At 31.7% G+C, this 19,869-nt stretch overlaps 2 protein-coding genes across 3 annotated transcripts; both read right to left on the bottom strand.

Annotated features, from left to right (window-relative positions):
* Positions 1–4,390: 4,390 nt before the first annotated feature.
* On the bottom strand, positions 4,391–10,439 carry LOC114260615 (protein NONRESPONDING TO OXYLIPINS 2, mitochondrial). The gene is made up of 3 exons (XM_028200761.2): positions 10,209–10,439; positions 10,008–10,126; positions 4,391–4,593 (listed from the first exon to the last, which is right to left on the bottom strand). Exons 1-3 carry the CDS (start codon positions 10,331–10,333, stop codon positions 4,568–4,570), a joined length of 270 nt encoding a protein of 89 aa, XP_028056562.1. The 5' UTR covers positions 10,334–10,439; the 3' UTR covers positions 4,391–4,567.
* Positions 10,440–13,260: 2,821 nt separating this feature from the next.
* LOC114260616 (Peptidyl-tRNA hydrolase II (PTH2) family protein) lies at positions 13,261–17,976 on the bottom strand. 2 transcript variants are annotated; one of them, XM_028200762.2, is made up of 8 exons: positions 17,821–17,976; positions 17,512–17,721; positions 16,771–16,831; positions 16,606–16,642; positions 15,929–16,006; positions 15,740–15,812; positions 14,802–14,841; positions 13,261–13,609 (listed from the first exon to the last, which is right to left on the bottom strand). In XM_028200762.2, exons 1-8 carry the CDS (start codon positions 17,860–17,862, stop codon positions 13,560–13,562), a joined length of 591 nt encoding a protein of 196 aa, XP_028056563.2. In that variant the 5' UTR covers positions 17,863–17,976; the 3' UTR covers positions 13,261–13,559. The 2 variants fall into 2 exon arrangements, with proteins under 2 accessions (XP_028056563.2, XP_028056564.2); XM_028200763.2 differs by having other exon boundaries at positions 17,512–17,718; positions 17,821–17,954.
* Positions 17,977–19,869: the final 1,893 nt, after the last annotated feature.

Below are 19,869 nucleotides of genomic sequence, written 5' to 3'. Positions count from 1 at the left end.
TCAACCCCATAAGTATCATAATTGGCATAAGCATCACCCATTTTGTATTTTTTTTATAAATATTATAAAATTTTAAGCAAATATTAACTAATTTTCCGATAGTGTGATAATAATTTATTATTAGATATTGTTTGTTATGACAATTGTGATACAGTTATATACTTTTATGGTCGGATTTTTTTTTATAATAAAAATGTTACTCAATCATAATGAATTATATCATATTCCAAATTATTGAGTCACATTTTGATAAATAAATATAAAAAAAAGGGGTAACATTATCATGAAAATACATTAAAAAAATTTAATACGTTAATTTCACTTTAGAAATTAAGCTACAAGCAACAAGCAGAGTGACTAGGGTAACTGTATATTGAGAGGGGAAATAATTAATGGTTGGTGAAGGAAAAAAATACGAAAAAGAGTAAATAGAGAGTATTTTGGATATTTCATTGCAAAAATTAACAGTGTCAATAGAATGGAGGTATTTGTATATTGTCAAGTAAAGTAAGGGGAGGCCAGTGTAATTTTCAAAATCTCAGGAAGGTTCTTTTAATTGTCAGAAATCTTAGGAGAGGTAAGTGTAATTTATCCTAAATAGTAATACTTAAAATCATAAAATTTTTCATCAATCTATAATTATTTTTTGAAATATACACTAACTTTTTTTTTTTCTTGATTTTATAATTATAATCACACAATTGTATCAAATTTGTCTTACAAAAACTAAATGGTAAGTATATTTTTTTTAAAAAAAAAAGATTAATTTATCATGGTATGTTATATGTCGATTTTTGATTTGTTATAAAGCTAACCGTCTAAGACTTAACTTGTCATATCATTGTGAATGAATTATGATTTTTAAATTATGAATCTCTAATATTCTTATTTTAAAAATATTTAAAAACAAAATAAAATAAAACTAATGAAACTGTGCAACTATGATTATTCAATTACTATAATTCTTTTATAAATGATTTAAACATAAATATTTAAAAAACAAACTATTAGATTATCGAACCTATGTGGGGCCACCAAAACAAATTGTTGGGTCCAATCCTATCTCCCGATCGGAGAGTAGTTGAATCTTTGTATAATATTCAGAGGTGATTTAGGTATAATTTTTTTATTTATTTATTATAAAATGACGTATAAAAAAATAAACAGATGATATGAGAAAAATAAATCACTAATAAACAGATTTTTTAGATGGTACCCAATCCCCCTAGGTTAATTATGTCAAGACGTTATCAATTATTATAAATATTATTTACTTTTTTTATTTTTGAAATTATTTAATTATAAAAAAAAATACATTACATTCACCCCTCTCAAGAAGAGCATTTATACTATTTGGATTCGTGGAGCTCACCACGTATTCCGTCTCGAAAATTTGAACTGTTCCTTTTTTAGACCATAACGCATAAATCATCCATGAAAAAAAAATCAAGTTGATCTGATAATTGCAGTCACGTTAGTTCATGAGATTTATTTACAAAAAAATGAACGACTAATGTTATTTGAAAAGTAGACGATCCATTTTTTTTGGAAACAAATAATAAATTAATGTGGTTATGGTTATCGAATCGATTTGATTTTTTTCATGAATAATCTACATGTTGTGGTATAAAAAATAAACTTTTTCAAATTGTCAAGACAAAATTCGTGGTGGCCACCGCAGGGCCAAAAAAAAGGGTCCAATCCACTGGAGACGAGATGTGCTCTTTTATATATAGTTAAAAGAGTTAAATATACAAATTTATAAAAATAAAATAAAACTAATATTCACTGATAATTGATAAACTCTTGATATAAGTAACCCTATATTTTTATATTAGTTCACATGAATAAAACTACACATTAGACTAGCATCCAACTCTTTTTTTTGATGGTCATTTATCATTTAAAAAAATGCCCTTAATTAATAGAGTCTTTAGTTTCTTCTACTGGTATTGGTTTATACAGGTAATATAATTTTCATCGATCAATGAAATAACCTTATGCTCAACATTGTTTAACAATATTCCCTATATATATATATATATAGAGAGAGAGAGAGAGAGTAAAAAAAGTATAGAGTTTAGAAGACAACTGAAGATGCTGGTGTATGTGCGATCCTAGGCCTTGCTGATCCATAGGCCTGTCCATTAATATTTTATTAATACCATTTAATTTTTTTCAGCTTAATTAATCAAATATTCTACAAATTCATGCATAGTCTGAGACCACTGTACATTTTGATTCTTTATATACCATTAAAATTAAATAGTATAAGAGTAATTGAACAAACAAGCCTTAATAGAATATCATGAGGTACATCCATTTTATTTTATTTTATTTAAATGGATATAATTATTCACTACACTAGTAATGTACCCCGTTATTCATACAGGTTACTTTGTATATATATATTAATTAATATTTTAAGTCAGCAAAGTGAGCGGAGGTCACATGCTTCTCTTTGATACTTCATACTATATAGATTATAATATAATAACAGTCGTATATGATGTCATCTTCATCACATGCATGCATATTTTACATTAAAATTTAATGAAATTTATCATAATCTATCACAAATATGTAGAAAGATTTTTAAAAAAAATGATAATATATAATCCTCCTTTTAACATTATTATTATTATTATTTCCAAATGTTATATACAGAAGGGAAAGTTTTGAAGCTGGGGGGAAAAAAAACTTGAGAGCTTTCCTTTTGGTGCTTTTGCCTTCGATCAAAAGTTAGGTATTTACACAAAGCTAATCGCATTCATATACTAATATTGTATTTGGTTAGAAGATTTGACGATAAATTTGAAAAGGAAAATATAAAAAGTAGGTGAAATGTAAATAAAATATACCTACATTTCATCCAGTTCCACACCTTTTCCCTTTTACATTTCCATATTTCTCCTTTTTCCAACCAAACACAGCATAAAGAAAATTTGATACTTATTATTTTGGAAACTTCTAAAAGTCATTTTTTGATTTTTAACCTATTTTGGATCGCATCACCTTTCTATTTTTTTACACTAAAAAGTCATTTTTTAATCTATTTCCCAAAACAAACATTTCTAATAATTTTAGATTTAAACAGTAAGTGTATGATATTTTTGTAATTAATGTGAATCAAGATCACGTGATGCTTCAAGATTTTTGAATTATTATCCTCATTTTATATTTATTTTTGTCCCTTATACGCTTCTAGCGCAATAATAGCATTAACCCCAATCTTCTCATATAAGAGGTTGGGATTTCAAAACTCATCTTTGGCAAAGTGTGAAAGATTTCTCAAGTTCATATCTTTCCTAATCACCCAAATAGCATTACCCCAATCTTCTATACTGGGATTTCAAAGTCCGTCTTTGGTGAGATTGAACTGTGACAGATTTCTTAAGTTCGTCCCTTCTATTCACACTGCTACTTAAGAGCTCCCATTGTCCCTCATATTCTTAGAAATAAGTTAAAATATATATTTCGGTCCTCAAAAAAAAAAAAACGCAAAAGAAAAAAATGACACCAAATTTATTTTTTTTCACTGTCTGTATCTCCATCTATGTATAGTCATGATTGGTTCCGTATTTTAAAAAAATCATTAAAGAATTACTAAATCAAAATATCTTGCCATATATCCGGGTGAGGAAGACCACAAAAGTGAGAGGAGACGCATATACATATACAGAGAGAGAGAGAGAGAGAGAGAGGAGGAGTCCCACATGCAAGTGCATTGAAATCATGGAGACATAAATGCAGGGTCTAAGGGCCCTTTCAAAGGGATAGGAGACATTAGTTGAGAGACAGAGAAAGACTCATCCCTCATATAATCTCTCCCCCACTCTCTCACCTGTACTTCAGAGACATGCACACTACTACTCATCCCTTATTGTGGAAGAAAGGGGTTACAACCTCCAATTCCAAGTCAACCAACCATCACCAAATAAGCTCCATCCATACAAGGATATAAAGATTTGCTAAATTAAAGAAACACTACTTCCCCAGTTATTTTTGTTTAAAAGAACTGAAATGAATACTTCGATTTCACAGTAAAACAAACATATAATCTAGGATTCCAAATTATTCAATCCCATCGGTAATTATACATTTCGGCCATGTTTGTTTGGGCGGACTGGATTAACATTCCCATGACTAATAGTCCTAGGACAACCAATCTGTTGGATTATGTATCCTATCTTAACTAATAGTCAAGTTTAAAATAATTAATCCGTACTTCAATTGTTTAACCAAACATCGAATTAATAATTTTATTGGACTATTAGTCCAATCCCAAGCTCATGTCCACCCAAACAAACATGGCCTTCACTTGCAAAATAATCCATGGAAAGAGGGAAAGAGATTCTTGCGATTAAAGATTCAACATAGGCGGAGCGGAGATGAGAATTGTGAAATTTTCCGAAATTCAAGTGTTGCACCTCTGTGCCCAGTACACAAGTAGTTCAAAAAAATAAATTCAGGAGACACATGAGAGTGCATCACTGTAGAAGAGAAGCCATGACTCTCATCAATGAAAGAAATCATTCTCTTTTTGCCTTTTCTCAATATCAGACTATTATCGCGGCACACTGAGACCTAGTTCTGAAAAAATAAAGATTGAAAAAATAATTAACATTAGCATACATAGCAAAGATTCCACAAAAGCGGAGAATCTAAGTCAAATAAATCACTAAAAAACCAATTGTGAATGAACAATCAGATACGACACAACATACACTGCAGTTAACCCAAACATACGGCACCATCAAGTTTCATATACGTTTGGGAAGTTTAGATGCTGTTATCCATTGTTAGCATTAGCATGTCTAAAGTAATGCTCAGGTGATGTAATGAAGTTGCTCTTGTTGAACAAGATTTTGGAAGCAAGGAATGAGGTTGAGCGAAGTCATATTAGCACACAAACATGAGAATTAAGATTGAAAATAATTTGATTGAACAACTTAAACTAATTACAAGTGCATGAGATTTTCACTGGAACCTGGAGAATGCAAATGGTGCATATACATAAAGACATAAATACACCATATACAAGCTCAGAGTTCACATCTTGTTGGTGGAGTCACGGTTCAAACTGAGCTGAGGTTGAAAGCAAAAAGGTTGCCCAGTATTTCTTGTTTGCTATCACCATTTGAACATGAAAAGATGACATGCATAAAGGAAGTTGGGGACTATCACAACATGAAATGGTGAAATGTAAATTGATCAAGTCCAGTAAAATTGCACATTACCACCACTGAACTCTCTGTACCAGAACCACTAATCTTGGATTCTGATGCATGAACAAGTCACACAGGCCAGCTGTGCACAAAAAATCACATATGCTTTCACCATAACAGAACATGCATTCCTCTAATAACCATCAATAGGGACACTAAAATGTGGATGCTCAAGTGCATTTATTTATGATGATACTTGAGCAGAACAGTAGGTTCTTAACAACTTTTTCTTTACACAAATATTTGGGTTTCAGGAATATAGATGTTTTTCAATTTATTAATAGAGAAAAGAAATATAAATGGAATGGCAGATAAAAAAATGAAGACAAAGTATAAGTAAACAAGATCAACATACAGAAAGAAAAACCCCCATAGTTTGATAGAGTTGTAACTTATATTGGGCGTTCCACATGCATAGTCACATAAATGCCTGATTTTTATTGATTAGCATGTGGGAAGCAGAGAGTTTGAATAACAGTAAATTAGCAAAGCACTATGACATCATACAGCATAACAAGCTCCCTTAGCTCCCATAAACATGCATTACCTTATTACTTCAGCAACCTTCCCAAAAATGCTATGCACAAATAAATAAATAGAATTCTTATGCAACCTATGAAAATTATCCAATGACAATACAACAGAAGCAAACATTAACTTCATGAATCAAGTATCAATGATTTAGGCTCAAACCAAACTATTTGATAATTGAGGGTATAACACTTGGAATTGGAGTGTTCTGGTTTTAGTAAGTGCCAAGTGTTTCTGAAAAACCCGCCAAACTCAATGTTGGAATGGGCTGTAACAAAATGTAAAATCTCTCCTAATACAGATTCTTTGTTTGCTAATCAGCTTCATTTATGAACAATATTGCTTGTTTTCATTTTTCAAAAAACACTTTTCAGAAAATTCTACTTTCTTATTTTCCGTGTTTTTTTGTTTTTACTGAATTTTTTTAATATTTTAAGCAATTTTTTTACTTTTTAGACACACCTAACATAAATATACCTAAAAAGTAAAAAAATTGTAAAAAAAATATTTTAAAAATTCACTAAATACCAAAAATACAAAAAAAATACAAGACTTCAGTACATTTTTTGTATTTTTATGTATTTATTAATTTTTTAAAATATTTTTTCACAAATTTTTTACTTTTTAGATACATCTAAGTAAGGTGCATCTAAAAAAGTAAAAAAAATGTTTAAAATTTTAAAAATATTCACTAAAAACAAAAAAACACGAAAACCAAAAAACTCAATTTTAAAAAAACTTAATCCAGAAAACTCAAACCAAACACACTGACTGGGTTTCATTATGGTAATACAATAGAGCCTAATTTTTAGAACAACAAGCTTATCTTCTTCTTTTTTTAGTAATCAACTAATCATATAACCAAAGAGTGATGGGTATTATATCACAAGATGGAAAAAATTCCATATTATTTTTTCATCCTTTCCATCGAAAACAAAGCGCCTCTCTCAGTATTCTTTATATGCCTCTCTCTTTGCATCTAGATTATAGAAACATCAATAGGTGATACAAGCTTAAAACATGAAACATAGAGGAGATGAGATTAATAATCAGTACACAGAACAGACATAGGCATAATGAAGAGCCACATATGTAACAAACAACCAAGAATACATCACACTCTTTAAGCACACAATCTCATTCTTACCTGGTCCTAGTAAATAATATGATGTTAAAAATAACAATTACACACCCATCATATCTATAAACAACAGTAAGTTCAATACTGAATCACAAAAATCAAAGCCAACCACAACATGTGGAAACACCATAACCAACCCTAAGCAAATATTGGGAGAGGTAGTTTGTATGTTTAAATAACATATACTGATTCAACATGAACCACACTTGTACTCAATCATGGAAATGTGTAGCTGTCTGGTTTGTGAAAGTTAGTGGATGAGAGATTATTCCTCTTGACATAATCAAGTGGAAGTAACAAACAAAAGTGAATTTTTGATTAGTTTCATTTATTATTATTATTTTGGTCTTAAGTTTGTACACAAGGACAAAACAACATGATAGATTGGAAATAATAAATTGGAAAAATACAGAAATCACCAACCAAAATGATAATGTATTCTTTTGTTCACATCTAAGGTATTCAATGCAAAAATAAAAAACTCTTAATGAAGCACACAAATTAATAACCAAACCAAACCAAGTCAAGCCTTAAGTCCCATCAAATAGGGTCAGCCACATAAAACCTTCTTCTCCACTTGACTCTATCAACGGTCATTTGGTTAGTCAAATTAAGGAATATCATATCTCTAATTACTACACTAGCCCACGCCAATCTAGGTTTGTCCTTTCCCTTAACACTTCCATCTACCGTCATTGTATTGTATCTCTTTAATACTGTCTCTGTTAGTCTCCATTGTATATGCCAAACCATCTCAGACTTGACTCTATCAACGGCCATTTGGTTAGTCAAATTAAGGAAAATCACATCTCCAATTACTACACTAGCCCACGTCAATCTAGATTTGTCCCTTCCCTTAACACTTCCATCTACCGTCATTGTATCGTATCTCTTCAATACTGCCTCTGCTGGTCTCCATTATATATGCCAAACTATCTCAATCTGCTCTCTATCAACTTATCTTCTATCGATACTACTTCTACACATTCACGAATATACTTATTCCTAACTTTGTCTTTTATAGTCTTGCCACACATCTACCTTAGCATCCTCATCTCTACAACACTCATCTTATCTACATGTTATTTTTTAATTGCCCAACATTTCGTTCCATACAACATCGCTAGTCTAATAGCCATTCTATAGAATTTTCTTTTTAGTCTAGTGAGTACACGTTGATCGCATATCCCAAACGCACTCCTCTATTTAAGCCACCCCGCCTTAATTTTATGGATCACATCCGTTCTAATCTCCCCAACTATTGTGATAAGCACACAAATTAATACTAATAAAAATCCTAAAACGAGTAATTTTGTTAAATGGTTATTGGAAAATAATTTAATTAAGTTATCCAAAGAAAAAGAGTAAACAATATAAATAGCTATATTTGTTAATAACAGAAAGCAATCCAACACTTGCATAACAATACAAAAATATCATAGTTGAAATTTTTTTAATTATACAACCAAAGAAAGAATAAAACCTATACAAATTTTAAGAACAAAATATTTCTAAATTCTGAATGGAGTTTGGAAATGTTTAATATTGTTTTACTCTTTGTAGGGGTACTGGAAATGGGCATGTATTGAGAATGAAGGGGTTGATTTTTCTATGAATCACATCAATGCATCACTTTTAATTTTCTGCTGTTTTCTCCTTTGATAAATGTAAACAAAACCTAACTAAAGTTTTAAAGGTAGAGACAACTAGTAGCAAAGGTTTCCAAAGTTTGAGCATTTAATTGAATACAATGTGAGGGAAAGGAAAAATGTAGTTATAGCTTTCCTTTTTCTTTTTCAACGAGAACTTATACTTATAGGCTTATAGCCAACAATATATGAACCAATAAGAAATTGTACATTTGCCAACTTCTACGCATATGCTCTTCCATATGAGGTAACTAAAAAAAAAAAAGGAGGGACAAACAAACTCATATTGGTCCCTATTTTTTAGCACAGATAACGATTTTTTTCCTCCAAAATTCACCTCTGGACTCCTTTGCTCAACAGTCAGAAATCATGATGGCTAAAAGTGAGACGAGGCCGAGATATAAAAATGCAACACAATTGTCTGCTCTTGTACATAGTTTATTCAATCATGGTTCACTGGTACACGTCCATCCAATGTCAACCCCTTCATTCAGTGGTTGGAGAAAACATTATTCATCAAAATGTGTTCTTTGATATTAATCACGTAAAATAAAATTAAAAAAAAAATTAAATAAGCCTTCAGTTCTTTAACTGTAAACATTGATTGAGATTGAGGTTAAAAGATCAAAGCAAAATGTTATAAAATCTAGAAAATGATATGGTGTGCACCCCACCACAAAATGTGTACTTTTTTCACAAAATTTCGTAACATCAACTACAAAATGCATAACCTCACCACAAATTAGCTTAACAAAAAATGTCGTAACCAAGCCAAAACTTTTACAACATCAACCACACAACATCAACCACAAAATTTTGAATATTTTTGTTACGCCAATTTGTGGCGATCTTACGCATTTTTGTGGTAGGGCGCATACATATGCACCCCTTTAGGGACACCATAGGATTTCCCCAAGGAAAATCTAAATTATCCATATCAGCAGCAGTTTCTGTTCATTGCAAGTCAGAAAGTTCAAAGCAGTATCAGTTGAAACCACGTTCACTAAAATATAAAATATTACATTGCAAATATTGAAAATCCAAATTTTCATGATGAATTAGTTTTGTTACCACATCTCCAAACACCTGTCCAAACTGTTGACTCCAAGTTCAATTTTAGCACCAAAAAACAGGAAAAATAAATGAACCAACAATATTAATCTGATGAGATGATAGAACAGCATAATTAAATTACTGATTAACATGAAACTAATAAGCACCAGCAACAGGTTTAACTCAAAGATCATTAAATACAAGTCCACATTAGCCAGATTTACAACACAAACAACAATGAATGGTATGAAAAAACTAAAAAAAATCACAAAATGCACAAACATGAAAAAAGATCAAGCAAGTCAAGTGAAACAGAAATGTTAATCAATCAAGAGTTTTCAAAAAAAAGTTGCTTACGGATACAATACAAAAATCAAACCCCTGGATTTGCACTGCAAAGCATACCCTGAGACAACGACCTGGATCCCTTGGAGTCGATGCCGAGGCAAGAGGTGAGTCGAGCCGAAGAGACAGCTGTGTGCAAGGGAAGCAGAGATTGAAGAGAACCCATTTGCGAGACTGACCTGAAATTCAAAACCCAAGTGTCAAAAATCGAACTTTGATTGAAGAATTGAAATGGGTATGAGAAGGGTTTCAAAGATTTGCCTCCGAAGTGTTGGAGAAGAGAAAGGGGACTGAAGAGAAGGTAGAGATTTGGGTTTGGGAGTGGATATAGTGGATTTGAGAAGGTTAAAAGTAGGTCTGGATATTGAGCGATATCGAGAGGCCATTGGAGATGGTGAAATTGTGGAACGTTAAGGTTTTAGGGTTTTGCAAGGATGGTTGCTGAAATGGGTATGGAACAGTCCGCAGGGTTTTAGATGGGTTCATTCTTCCGGGAAAAATAGGATCAGAAAATTAATTAAAAAAAAAAAAAAACTTTTTCTATCTAAAGAAAATACATAATTGGAATGGAAACTAGGGTGTTCGTGGATCGGTTTTGTGCGGTTTGCGGTTCGGTTTTGACCCGTCCGCATCTATGCGGTTTGGGAAAAAGTCAACCCGCAACCGCCCGCAGTGCGGTTTGCGGTTTATGCGGATAGGGTTTGCGGATGTGCGGGCGGTTGCGGGCGGTTTGCGGTTTACATTTTTTTCTTTAAAAATTAATTTTTGAGTTTTTTTTTCCTATCGAATTTAGGCATAAGATTCATTTTATATATTTGTGATTATTTGACAACAATTTTCCGATTAGTTTACAAATAAAAATTGAATATCAATGCGTTAAATGAAAGTACCTAAAACAAAGAGACCCTACACTAGCATTTTTGTCATGAAAAAAATGTATATCGATGCATTAAAAAATGTATATCAATGCATTAAAGGTTGTACGCAATTAGAATTGCCAGTTCAGTAATCAATAATCAAACTAGAAGTTCCATCGACCACCTGAAGGAAAATTTTATTATAAAAAAGTGGATGAGTCACCAATGAAAATATATAAGAAATCAAGTTTAGGACTTGATAATTCTACAGCATTAAGAAAGTTGAAAAATACTTAAAAATAAGGATTCTAGTGTCATAGAGAACATAATGGAGTTCCTGTAAAAGTTACAAAGTTGGTATACAAAAAATAATAATAATAACAATAATAATTAAAGTGCGGGCGGTTTTTGCGGGTTGCGGGTTTAAACCGCGACCCGCAAATTTGTCATATTTCAAACCGCATCCGCCCGCATTATGTTTGTGAAACCGCCCATTTATATGCGGATTGGGCGGGTTGGGCGGTTTGAGCGGTTCGGATAAACCGTTGCCCACCCCTAATGGAAACTTTCATTCTATAGAAACATATAGAGGAAGAGTAACGTTAAGGGTTATGAAAAAAATATCATGAAAGATTTTTTATATTTGAATTATTCATACAATAAAATATCATATATTAATCAAGGAATAAATTTTTTTTATGAATTTCATGATATATATTTTATGATCCTTACCATTATTGATGGAGGAATTATCAATCAGGATAAAGATAAAAATTAATTACAAAAATATGATGAGCCTAACTTTTTCTTTTGACTTTTTTCTTCACACTAAAAATTACACTCCATCTTTTCTGTGTAAATATTTTTAATCAACCCTTCCTATGTAATTTTCTTGAAATATATTCCTTAAAACATGAGTATAACAGGACTTTTCTTAGGCCATCTCCAATCGTTCATCAAATTTAACATTAAATTTAAATTTGATGAAAAAAAATGCTTTTTGTGTTCCAACGATTGCACCAAAACAGTATCAAATTGAAAAAACATCAAATATTTTATCAAACTGAAGACGACTTACTCCTTACACCAATTCACTGTGCATAGCCGTTAAAGCAGAAATTTATAAAACTTTTACACTACGGGGTCGACCACCCGGTTGGCTACCTGGTCGACCGGCTCATGCAAAAATTGGCCTGCGAACTGGTTTAAATTACTAGTTCAAACTATTTAAAAAAAATTTGAACCAGTCGACCCACCGGATGTCCCTTTCTTTTTTTGATACACACTACAGTAACCATAACCATTGGAGCTACGCGTATCAGATCAAAAAAATTAATTTTTTTTTACTCAAATTTAGTAAAAATTTTGTTAAACCGTTGAAGATGCTCTTATTGATTTCCAATTGTACAGCCTGTGAATTTGAAAGGTTGATGGGTTTCTCAAATAAAACACGCAAACACAAAACAAAGATAATAAAAAAAATAAAAATATTTTAAGCCACTTGTTGGCACTATAAATTGGAATCTCCTATCGACAGGGGTTCAAGATTCAAGGGCCTTCAGACAGGCTTAAAAAGAAAGACTGAGGGTGTGAGTGTGTGACACATGACAACCTAGAAATGTTGGTAGCATAAGCTTGAAATCTTCTGTTGACAAGGGCATGCTCATGTGCAATAAAAGGTCCAGGATTCAAGGACATAAAGATGGTGGCTCAAAAAAGAAGATTGAGAGTGTGACACTTAACAACCTCAAAAGGAAAGAGAGTTCAAGGCAGTTTGTAGATCATGGGTAGATGTGGAAAGCCAATAAATGGACACATGGCATGGCCAATAAAGCCATATAAAAATTGAAAATTCGAAGAAAGGACCTTTAACCAAATTCACAACTCATATGTTTAAAGAAGTGAATGCCATGCACAAAAACAAGACATGGGAATTGGTGAAATTTAGGAGTAGTTATCTAGGAGTAGTTCTTGTATTTAGAAGTAGTTTATCTGTAATTCAGTGTTTGTAATCCAATTTGACCTTGTTGATTGTGATGTTGTTTGAACTTATAATTTGATTATTGTAATTAAGTGATAAGTTTAAGTGTTATTCAATCGAATTTCAGTTTATTTGTACTTGTTTTTTCACATTATAACATCCAAAGAAGTCCTTGAATCTGTCAAATCATAGGACACCAATCACATTACTTGAGTACGTTGTTATTTGTGAAAATTGGTTTTTCTTGTTGATTTGACCCAAACCAGATTTTTGCTAACACAACCTAATTTATCACACTTAAAAATCACTCCTAATGATATGTCTGACAAGTGTCAAATTTTGATTTGTCAAATATTTCATTATGTGGGGTCTAACCTCAATGCCACATCATTAGGGGGTGGGTTAGTGGTGATAAATTAAGGAATGTATGATTGTTGTACAAAAAAATGTCAGAATTAAATTATTTTGACCAAAATAAAAGAAAGCAGCAATTTCCCCTCCATGAAGAGCAGTAAGTTGTACATCTGATTCAATCACAAAATTATCCAACCAAAGCACCTCTATTTCACTTCTCCCTGCAAAACTGACCTGAATCACATGAAAAATTTGAAGGGCACGTAATCCAATCGCAAATTGGTCGCAACTCTCTTACATGGGATGGATTCTGTGCACAAAAAAGTAATGGAATCACATTTACAAGGTAATCATGAGGCAAGGTTTAACCGATGAAGTTCTATGGCAGCAAGCATAGTAGTTAAAATGTGCCAAATGCCATCAGAGCAGGCGCAGTTTCCGTGTTATTGAATCCACAGATGCCTTGCTTCCTGCTTAAAAATAAATAAATTAATATTTAAGAGAAAATTTAATTTTTTATATTAATGTTGAACAGGAAAAGGCATTCACTATAAGTCATAAAAGGCAGACAACATGGAGTTGGGAGGTATGAACTTTCTGAAAGTCTAGTCATGCCATCTAAACTATACGGCGAAGCTATAAACTGTGTATTAGGTGTATGAACCATGTCAAAATAATACATTTCATGAAATATAAGCGCGTTGAAATTACTTCATCATTATCAATGTCAAAATAATACTTTTTGTGAAATAAGCATATTTGAATTACTCCAACAGAGAGATTAGTGATATGAACTAGGCATTATGCATCTACTAACTTAACAGAAAAATTATCATGGTCACACTTGAGAGTGATCATTTCAATATCCTGGGTCGATTATTCATAAAGGACAAATTGAGGAGGACATGGCACATAGAATTAGGGTGAGGTGGATGAAATGGGGGAGGTTATCAAGTGTGTAGTGTGATCATAAGATTCCTATCAAGTTGAAGGGGGAAAATGTAATAGGACTGTTATAAGACCTGCTATGATGTATAGTACTAAATGAAAGGTGGTTAGGAAAAAAAACATGTGCAGAAAACGAGTATAGCTCAAATGAGACTACTAAGATGGATGAGCAGTTTAACAAGAAAAGACAGATTAAGAGATGATTCAATTAGAAAGAAGTAGGAAATACCACAAATTGAGGATGGGGTGAGAGAAATCCATTTGAGATGGTATGGTCATGTGCATCATAGATGATTAATGTGTTACAGTGCTTATAAGGAGGAGTGATTTGATCTATTTGGAGAGTGGTAAAAGAAGTAGGGGAACTCTAGGAGAACTTGGATTGAGGTGATAAAAAATGACATGACATTTCTTAAACTTAACTGAGGATAGGACTGCTAATAGAACTAGGTAATTGTGACAAAAGCTTGTTAAGTTGAGTTGACAATGATCCACCACACATGAATTAACTAAATTCATAAGCAAAGCAAAAAGCTTAATAGACCAACAGCCATGCTAGCATTTTGTTAAAGTAAACATCATTTTGAGTATGAAAGGTACATAAGAGGAAGCAATTAAAACAATTCAGAGGCAGAGGTAACAGTTACAGTTGGAAATAATTTGAAAACAAAAAGAAAGGATCATGCAGTGAAGTGAAACAGATAAAAAGCATACCAGGTCCAATAGCAAGAACTGTTTTCGACCCAGCCGAAACCTGTGTGAAACAAGAAGTTTGAAGATCAAATACATGATGGCTTCTCCAAAAAACAAAAAAAAAAAAAAAACAGAAAACCAACAAACAAATAGATATCCAAGTAATTGAACATCTTTAAACACCCAACTGCATTGCAAATATGAGTCAGAATCTACAATTTGAGTCATCTTTGAATATCTTTGTCTTTTCCAACTTGTCAAATTCAGATGATACTAATGTGACCTCCCCACCCCTACCAAACACACACACACACACACACACACACACACACACACACACACACAAAAATGCATGCAGCATATGCTGTTTTGAAGCTGCTTAAGCATCAACTAATTTTCAGTTCAATTTCATTTGTCTTGCATTTTTTTTTTCTTTTTTGATAAATACATTTGTCTTCCATTTTTAACAGTAGTAGATGCAAGGAAAAAAAATTCTTCAAAATTTGCTTCTGGAAATATAAATCTTAAACTATCTATTTGTCAAGTTAGGCTGAATGTCCGTAAGCTAAGGATAAGAGGATGTGCCCATGCTTGTCTTCACAAGTTTAGGCACTCTCTTATCATTCATTCAATACTATCATTTCCATGTACCCGTGTTTTATAGAAGATCTCACTAGCATTCTAGGCAGAAATACTTTATGCCAGTTTAGAATTTGATCACCCAAGAAAAGAAGGTCACAAGGCCCACAACATCAGTGTTGTAGATTAGATTGTACTACCAAAAAGCTTAAGCATGTGCAGAAGCATGCACACTAGGCACCAATATTTTGGCTGAAAATGTTTCATCTTGAGTGGAAAAAATTAAAAAAGAAGTTTCTTAATTTAAATTTTGGCAAGTAACAATGTTAGTCTATCATCATCCATCTTATTCCTCCATAATTATATCCTTAATAGTCCACCTGTGTCCGTCCTGCATCAGCAACAACAAAAGTTGGAAGTCCAATGTTCTCAGCTGCTTCCTTCAGCTTATTCCTGACAGAGTGTCAACAGTGTCAACAAACAACATCAAAGAGAGTTTATAAACACAATCGCTGACAGTTTGCTTGCATGTAACTGAGAACGAATTTACAATGAGATCACCTGCTTACATTTCTTGTTGATTCTTGCATGTGACAACTATTTTGGGTTGTCCACATAGCTCCCATTGCCTCAAAAGGGACCGCTGACTGCAATATATGCAACATATGATACTATCATACAAATATATGAGCACCGCCCCTTTAACACAGCAATACAAATAATGATGATCATCATAACAAAAACTGCTATTTATGTGGTCATCTGATGCACTCCCTTTTTTATTAGGAAAATATACTAGAGTATTTCCACGCTGTTTCTTGGTTTAAGACTTGTCAAATTAAAAAGCAAGTCAATTGAGCTTGGGCTTTATGGGGAAGGAATTCAGGATCCACGCACACGACATAACTGATCAGAGTACTTGGTTTGCTTAAGAAATTTCAATAAATAACCAAAATCTTCTAAAGCATATGAATAACGAGCACGTGTACACTGACATGGAATTTTTTCAAGTAACACATCACATGAGGAGGTGCATAAGAAAAAAGGAAAATTATGAAGGTTAAACAGTGACAGCATGTGTACAGCTACAGCAAGCAACAAAGTTTGGTTCCTCCTCAAAAGATTAATTTTTGCAATTAAGGATGTTAGTTATTAAAGAGAATGAGAGGGGAAAGAAACTATTAGACTCAAAGTAAGTTTCAGGGCTTGAATAAATGAAGTAATCCTGTGTTTAGCATTGTCAAACCTTTGCATCAGTTCTGAATACATCCCAGTAGCAGCATCTGCAGGTATAAAAATAAATAATTAGTCAAATAAATGAGAACTGAGCAATGCACAGAGATCGTGGAGTGATACCAAGTGCAATCAAAGGGGAAACCTCAAACATTGTTCAGAGTGAAATATATCTTACGAGCACACTGGGACGCAATCTTTCCTGCTCCCATCTTCAGGTCTTGTCTAACCACCAAAACCTGCCATCACAATTTCCCAACTTGGAATTTGGAAATCAGAAATTAAAAACAAAAAAAACTAGTAAATGTATGAATCATCTTCAAAAGGAAATGAAGCCTGTTATACCTACATCTATACCTACATCTTTCACCTTTATGTGCTTACAGGACTATATAAGAAAATGAATAGACTCGTATATATCTTACAACACTGCAATCAAAATTCAACAAAAGGCCTTCCAAGCAACAATAGTCCAATCCGATCAATTAGGGTTTTTTTTCTTTTTTAGGTATAGTTTAAATACATGGAAAACATCAATTATTGTAACATAACAATTAAAAATCAATCTGAACTACACTCACTGACTGACTAAGGAAATAACACAAAAAAATGGGTTCTAGTATCAGCATATTAATGGGATTACTCCATATTTTTTAACAACAGTTCCTACCAAAATGCTTAGTATTGATCAAAATCCCCAAATACATCATACCAAACTCCTAAGCACAAAGATCAAACCCACCCATCACATATTACCCTCTAAATCAAATTCATTGATAGAAAACTCCCAAAAACAAAAACAATTAAAATCAAACAATGTTTTCTACAACATTTAATTGAGTTCTACAACAATAATGTTTGAAGAAAGATATAAAGCAGAGTGAACAAAGAACTGAGGCAGTGCAATAAGAGACAGTACCATTTTAAGCTCTTCATCAGTGTTAGTTGAGACCAGTCTTTGCTGATTTCCCAGTAAGAGGTTGGCCTTCTTAGGAGTAGTATTATTATTGTTTTTGATGGGTTTTGATAAGTCCAAGAACAGCCCAAAAATGAAACCAATGACTAGACCTGGAATGAAATTCTCTGGCTTGAAACTCACTGCAAACCATTCTCTTTCCTGTTTCTGCTGCTGTGAGTGAAAAAGATATACAGAATAACAACTAATTAGTAAAATTGAAAACAAGAAAATCAAGAAAACAAACAAAAACAAAAATATGAATGAGATTACCTTCTTTGAGAGCTGAGAAGGGTTTTGAAGCGAACCCAACATTCGGGAAGATGGAGAAAGAAGAAGAACAGTTGATGTGAAGAGGCTAAGGAGATTATTGGGTGAGGTGAGTGGTGAGTTGTACACGGAAGAAAGAATACGGCGCCGTTTTATGGAACATACGGCTTTTTTCTCGTCACTTCTCACTGAATCAATCCATCCAAACCGAGGAGAGTTTACCCTCCTGCTTGATGTAACTGTTAAAACAGATTATAAATTATAACTTAACAGATTATAAATTAAGATTTTAATCAGAAATTATTAATATGTTTGGTGTAATTGTTGGGTTATAGATTTAAGTTGGTGAGTAGTGTTTATTAAATAAGTTGTGAAGTAGTTTTTTTAATTAACTTTTATTTTTTATTATTCACTATTTGTTTATATTTTTCATAAAAAAATAATAACAATATTCTATAGTCTATTTGGGTCTTTTGCTATTTTTAAAAAAATAAAAAATAAAAAAATTTAAGAATATAACCGTGAATTAATATGTCAACAGCAGAAGCTGATAATCAGAAGTAAGGGATGAACAGTTTCTCAGAATCAACTTTTTGACTTAAAATAAGTTGTTAGAATCAGATGCTGTTTGAAATAAATTTAACCAAACAGTCCAAAATAACTTTTTAAAAGTCAAAAATCATAAATTAGCTTAAAAAAACCTCACCAAATACCCTTACTAACAAGTTCTTGACACAAAAGAAAAAAACTGATAATAATAATAATAAAAGAATTTAAATCCGAAGATACTTTTTATTAATTTTATAACACTTTTTACATATCTTTTTTAAAAAAATTAATCTTTTCATCATTATTTTTTTTTTAATTTAAAAAATAACTTCATAACATTAAATAATATCCATGAGTCACTTGCGTTAGTATTTAACAAAAAAAAAAAAAAAAAAAAAAATAGGAACCACAAATCTTTGAGATAAACAAAAATGACGTGGATCAAAGATTTCAATGTGTTGTTGTGTGTCTATTGGATAGCACCTGATTATTTGATTTTTTTTTTCTTTTTCTTAAAAACCTAATTGTACATATAAACACAGCAGATTTTCCACAGTAATTTATCAATGTGTTCAAGTGCCGAAGTTATTTGCAAGTTATATTTGTTGGGATTGGATTCTTTCAAACTGGTCATCCACTTTGATGGAGCGTTTGGACATTGTAAATTTATTTTGAGTCAATTTTAATGATTTAAATTATTTATTTTTTAAAATTCATGAAATAGAATATTTATGTAAAAATTTAAGATGATTAAATATCGATAATTATATATTTGAATCACATTTATTTTTTTAAAACAGAGACAATTATAATTTTAATAGTAACTATACATTTTTTGTAATATAAATATGATTTAAATACATAATTATATCAGATTATCTTAATTTTTTACACAAATATTCTATTAAATGTATACTATTAATTTTTTACACAAATATTCTATTAAATGTATACTAAAAAGTATATAATTCGGATCACTGAATTTAAATCCAAAATCGGCACCCAAATCTTAACACTCTTAAGTTAAAATGGTTAACGTGAGGGAATCCAAACCGATATTGGTTAGGATGAGTGAACAATATTTGCTCTTTGATTAGTTAAAATTCTGGGTGGGTCCTATTTCAATAGTAAATTTTATATATTTAAGAGATAATGGACTAAACTTATTTAGTTTTTAGTGATTTTTTTTTTTATATTTGTTTCTTATTTTGATAATGATAAAATTTTGAGACTATTTAAATATATATTTTGTGTTTGTGAAATGATTATTTGTTGCTAATAATAATAATAATAATAATAATAATAATAATAATAATAATAATAATAATAATAAATTTATCAAAATAATAAATGACTAGAACATTTTGATTTTTGTTTGTGAAATTTGGTTGAAATTGTTCAAGAGTCGGACATATTTCTTGTGCTCCGAAGCGAAATATATGTGTAATTAGGTCCCAACATCGGACCGCGACATAGAGGAACGGAAAACAAAGTGAAGTACGG

Source organism: Camellia sinensis, chromosome 11 (genome assembly GCF_055761805.1).
Source record: "Camellia sinensis isolate YWXY chromosome 11, ASM5576180v1, whole genome shotgun sequence".
NCBI lineage: Eukaryota > Viridiplantae > Streptophyta > Magnoliopsida > Ericales > Theaceae > Camellia > Camellia sinensis.
This window is presented reverse-complemented; position numbering and strand designations above follow the sequence as displayed.

Coding starts and splice junctions, on each gene's coding strand:
- LOC114260616 (XM_028200762.2), bottom strand. CDS start 17,862: ATGTTGGGTTCGCTTCAAAACCCTTCTCAGCTCTCAAAGAAG. Junction 16,832..17,511: donor CTGATGAAGAGCTTAAAATG/GTACTGTCTCTT, acceptor TTGTGATGGCAG/GTTTTGGTGGTTAGACAAGA. Junction 16,643..16,770: donor GATTGCGTCCCAGTGTGCTC/GTAAGATATATT, acceptor TTATACCTGCAG/ATGCTGCTACTGGGATGTAT.
- LOC114260615 (XM_028200761.2), bottom strand. CDS start 10,333: ATGGCCTCTCGATATCGCTCAATATCCAGACCTACTTTTAACCTTCTC. Junction 10,127..10,208: donor TCTTCTCCAACACTTCGGAG/GCAAATCTTTGA, acceptor TTTGAATTTCAG/GTCAGTCTCGCAAATGGGTT. Junction 4,594..10,007: donor ATCCAGGTCGTTGTCTCAGG/GTATGCTTTGCA, acceptor TTATTTTTTCAG/AACTAGGTCTCAGTGTGCCG.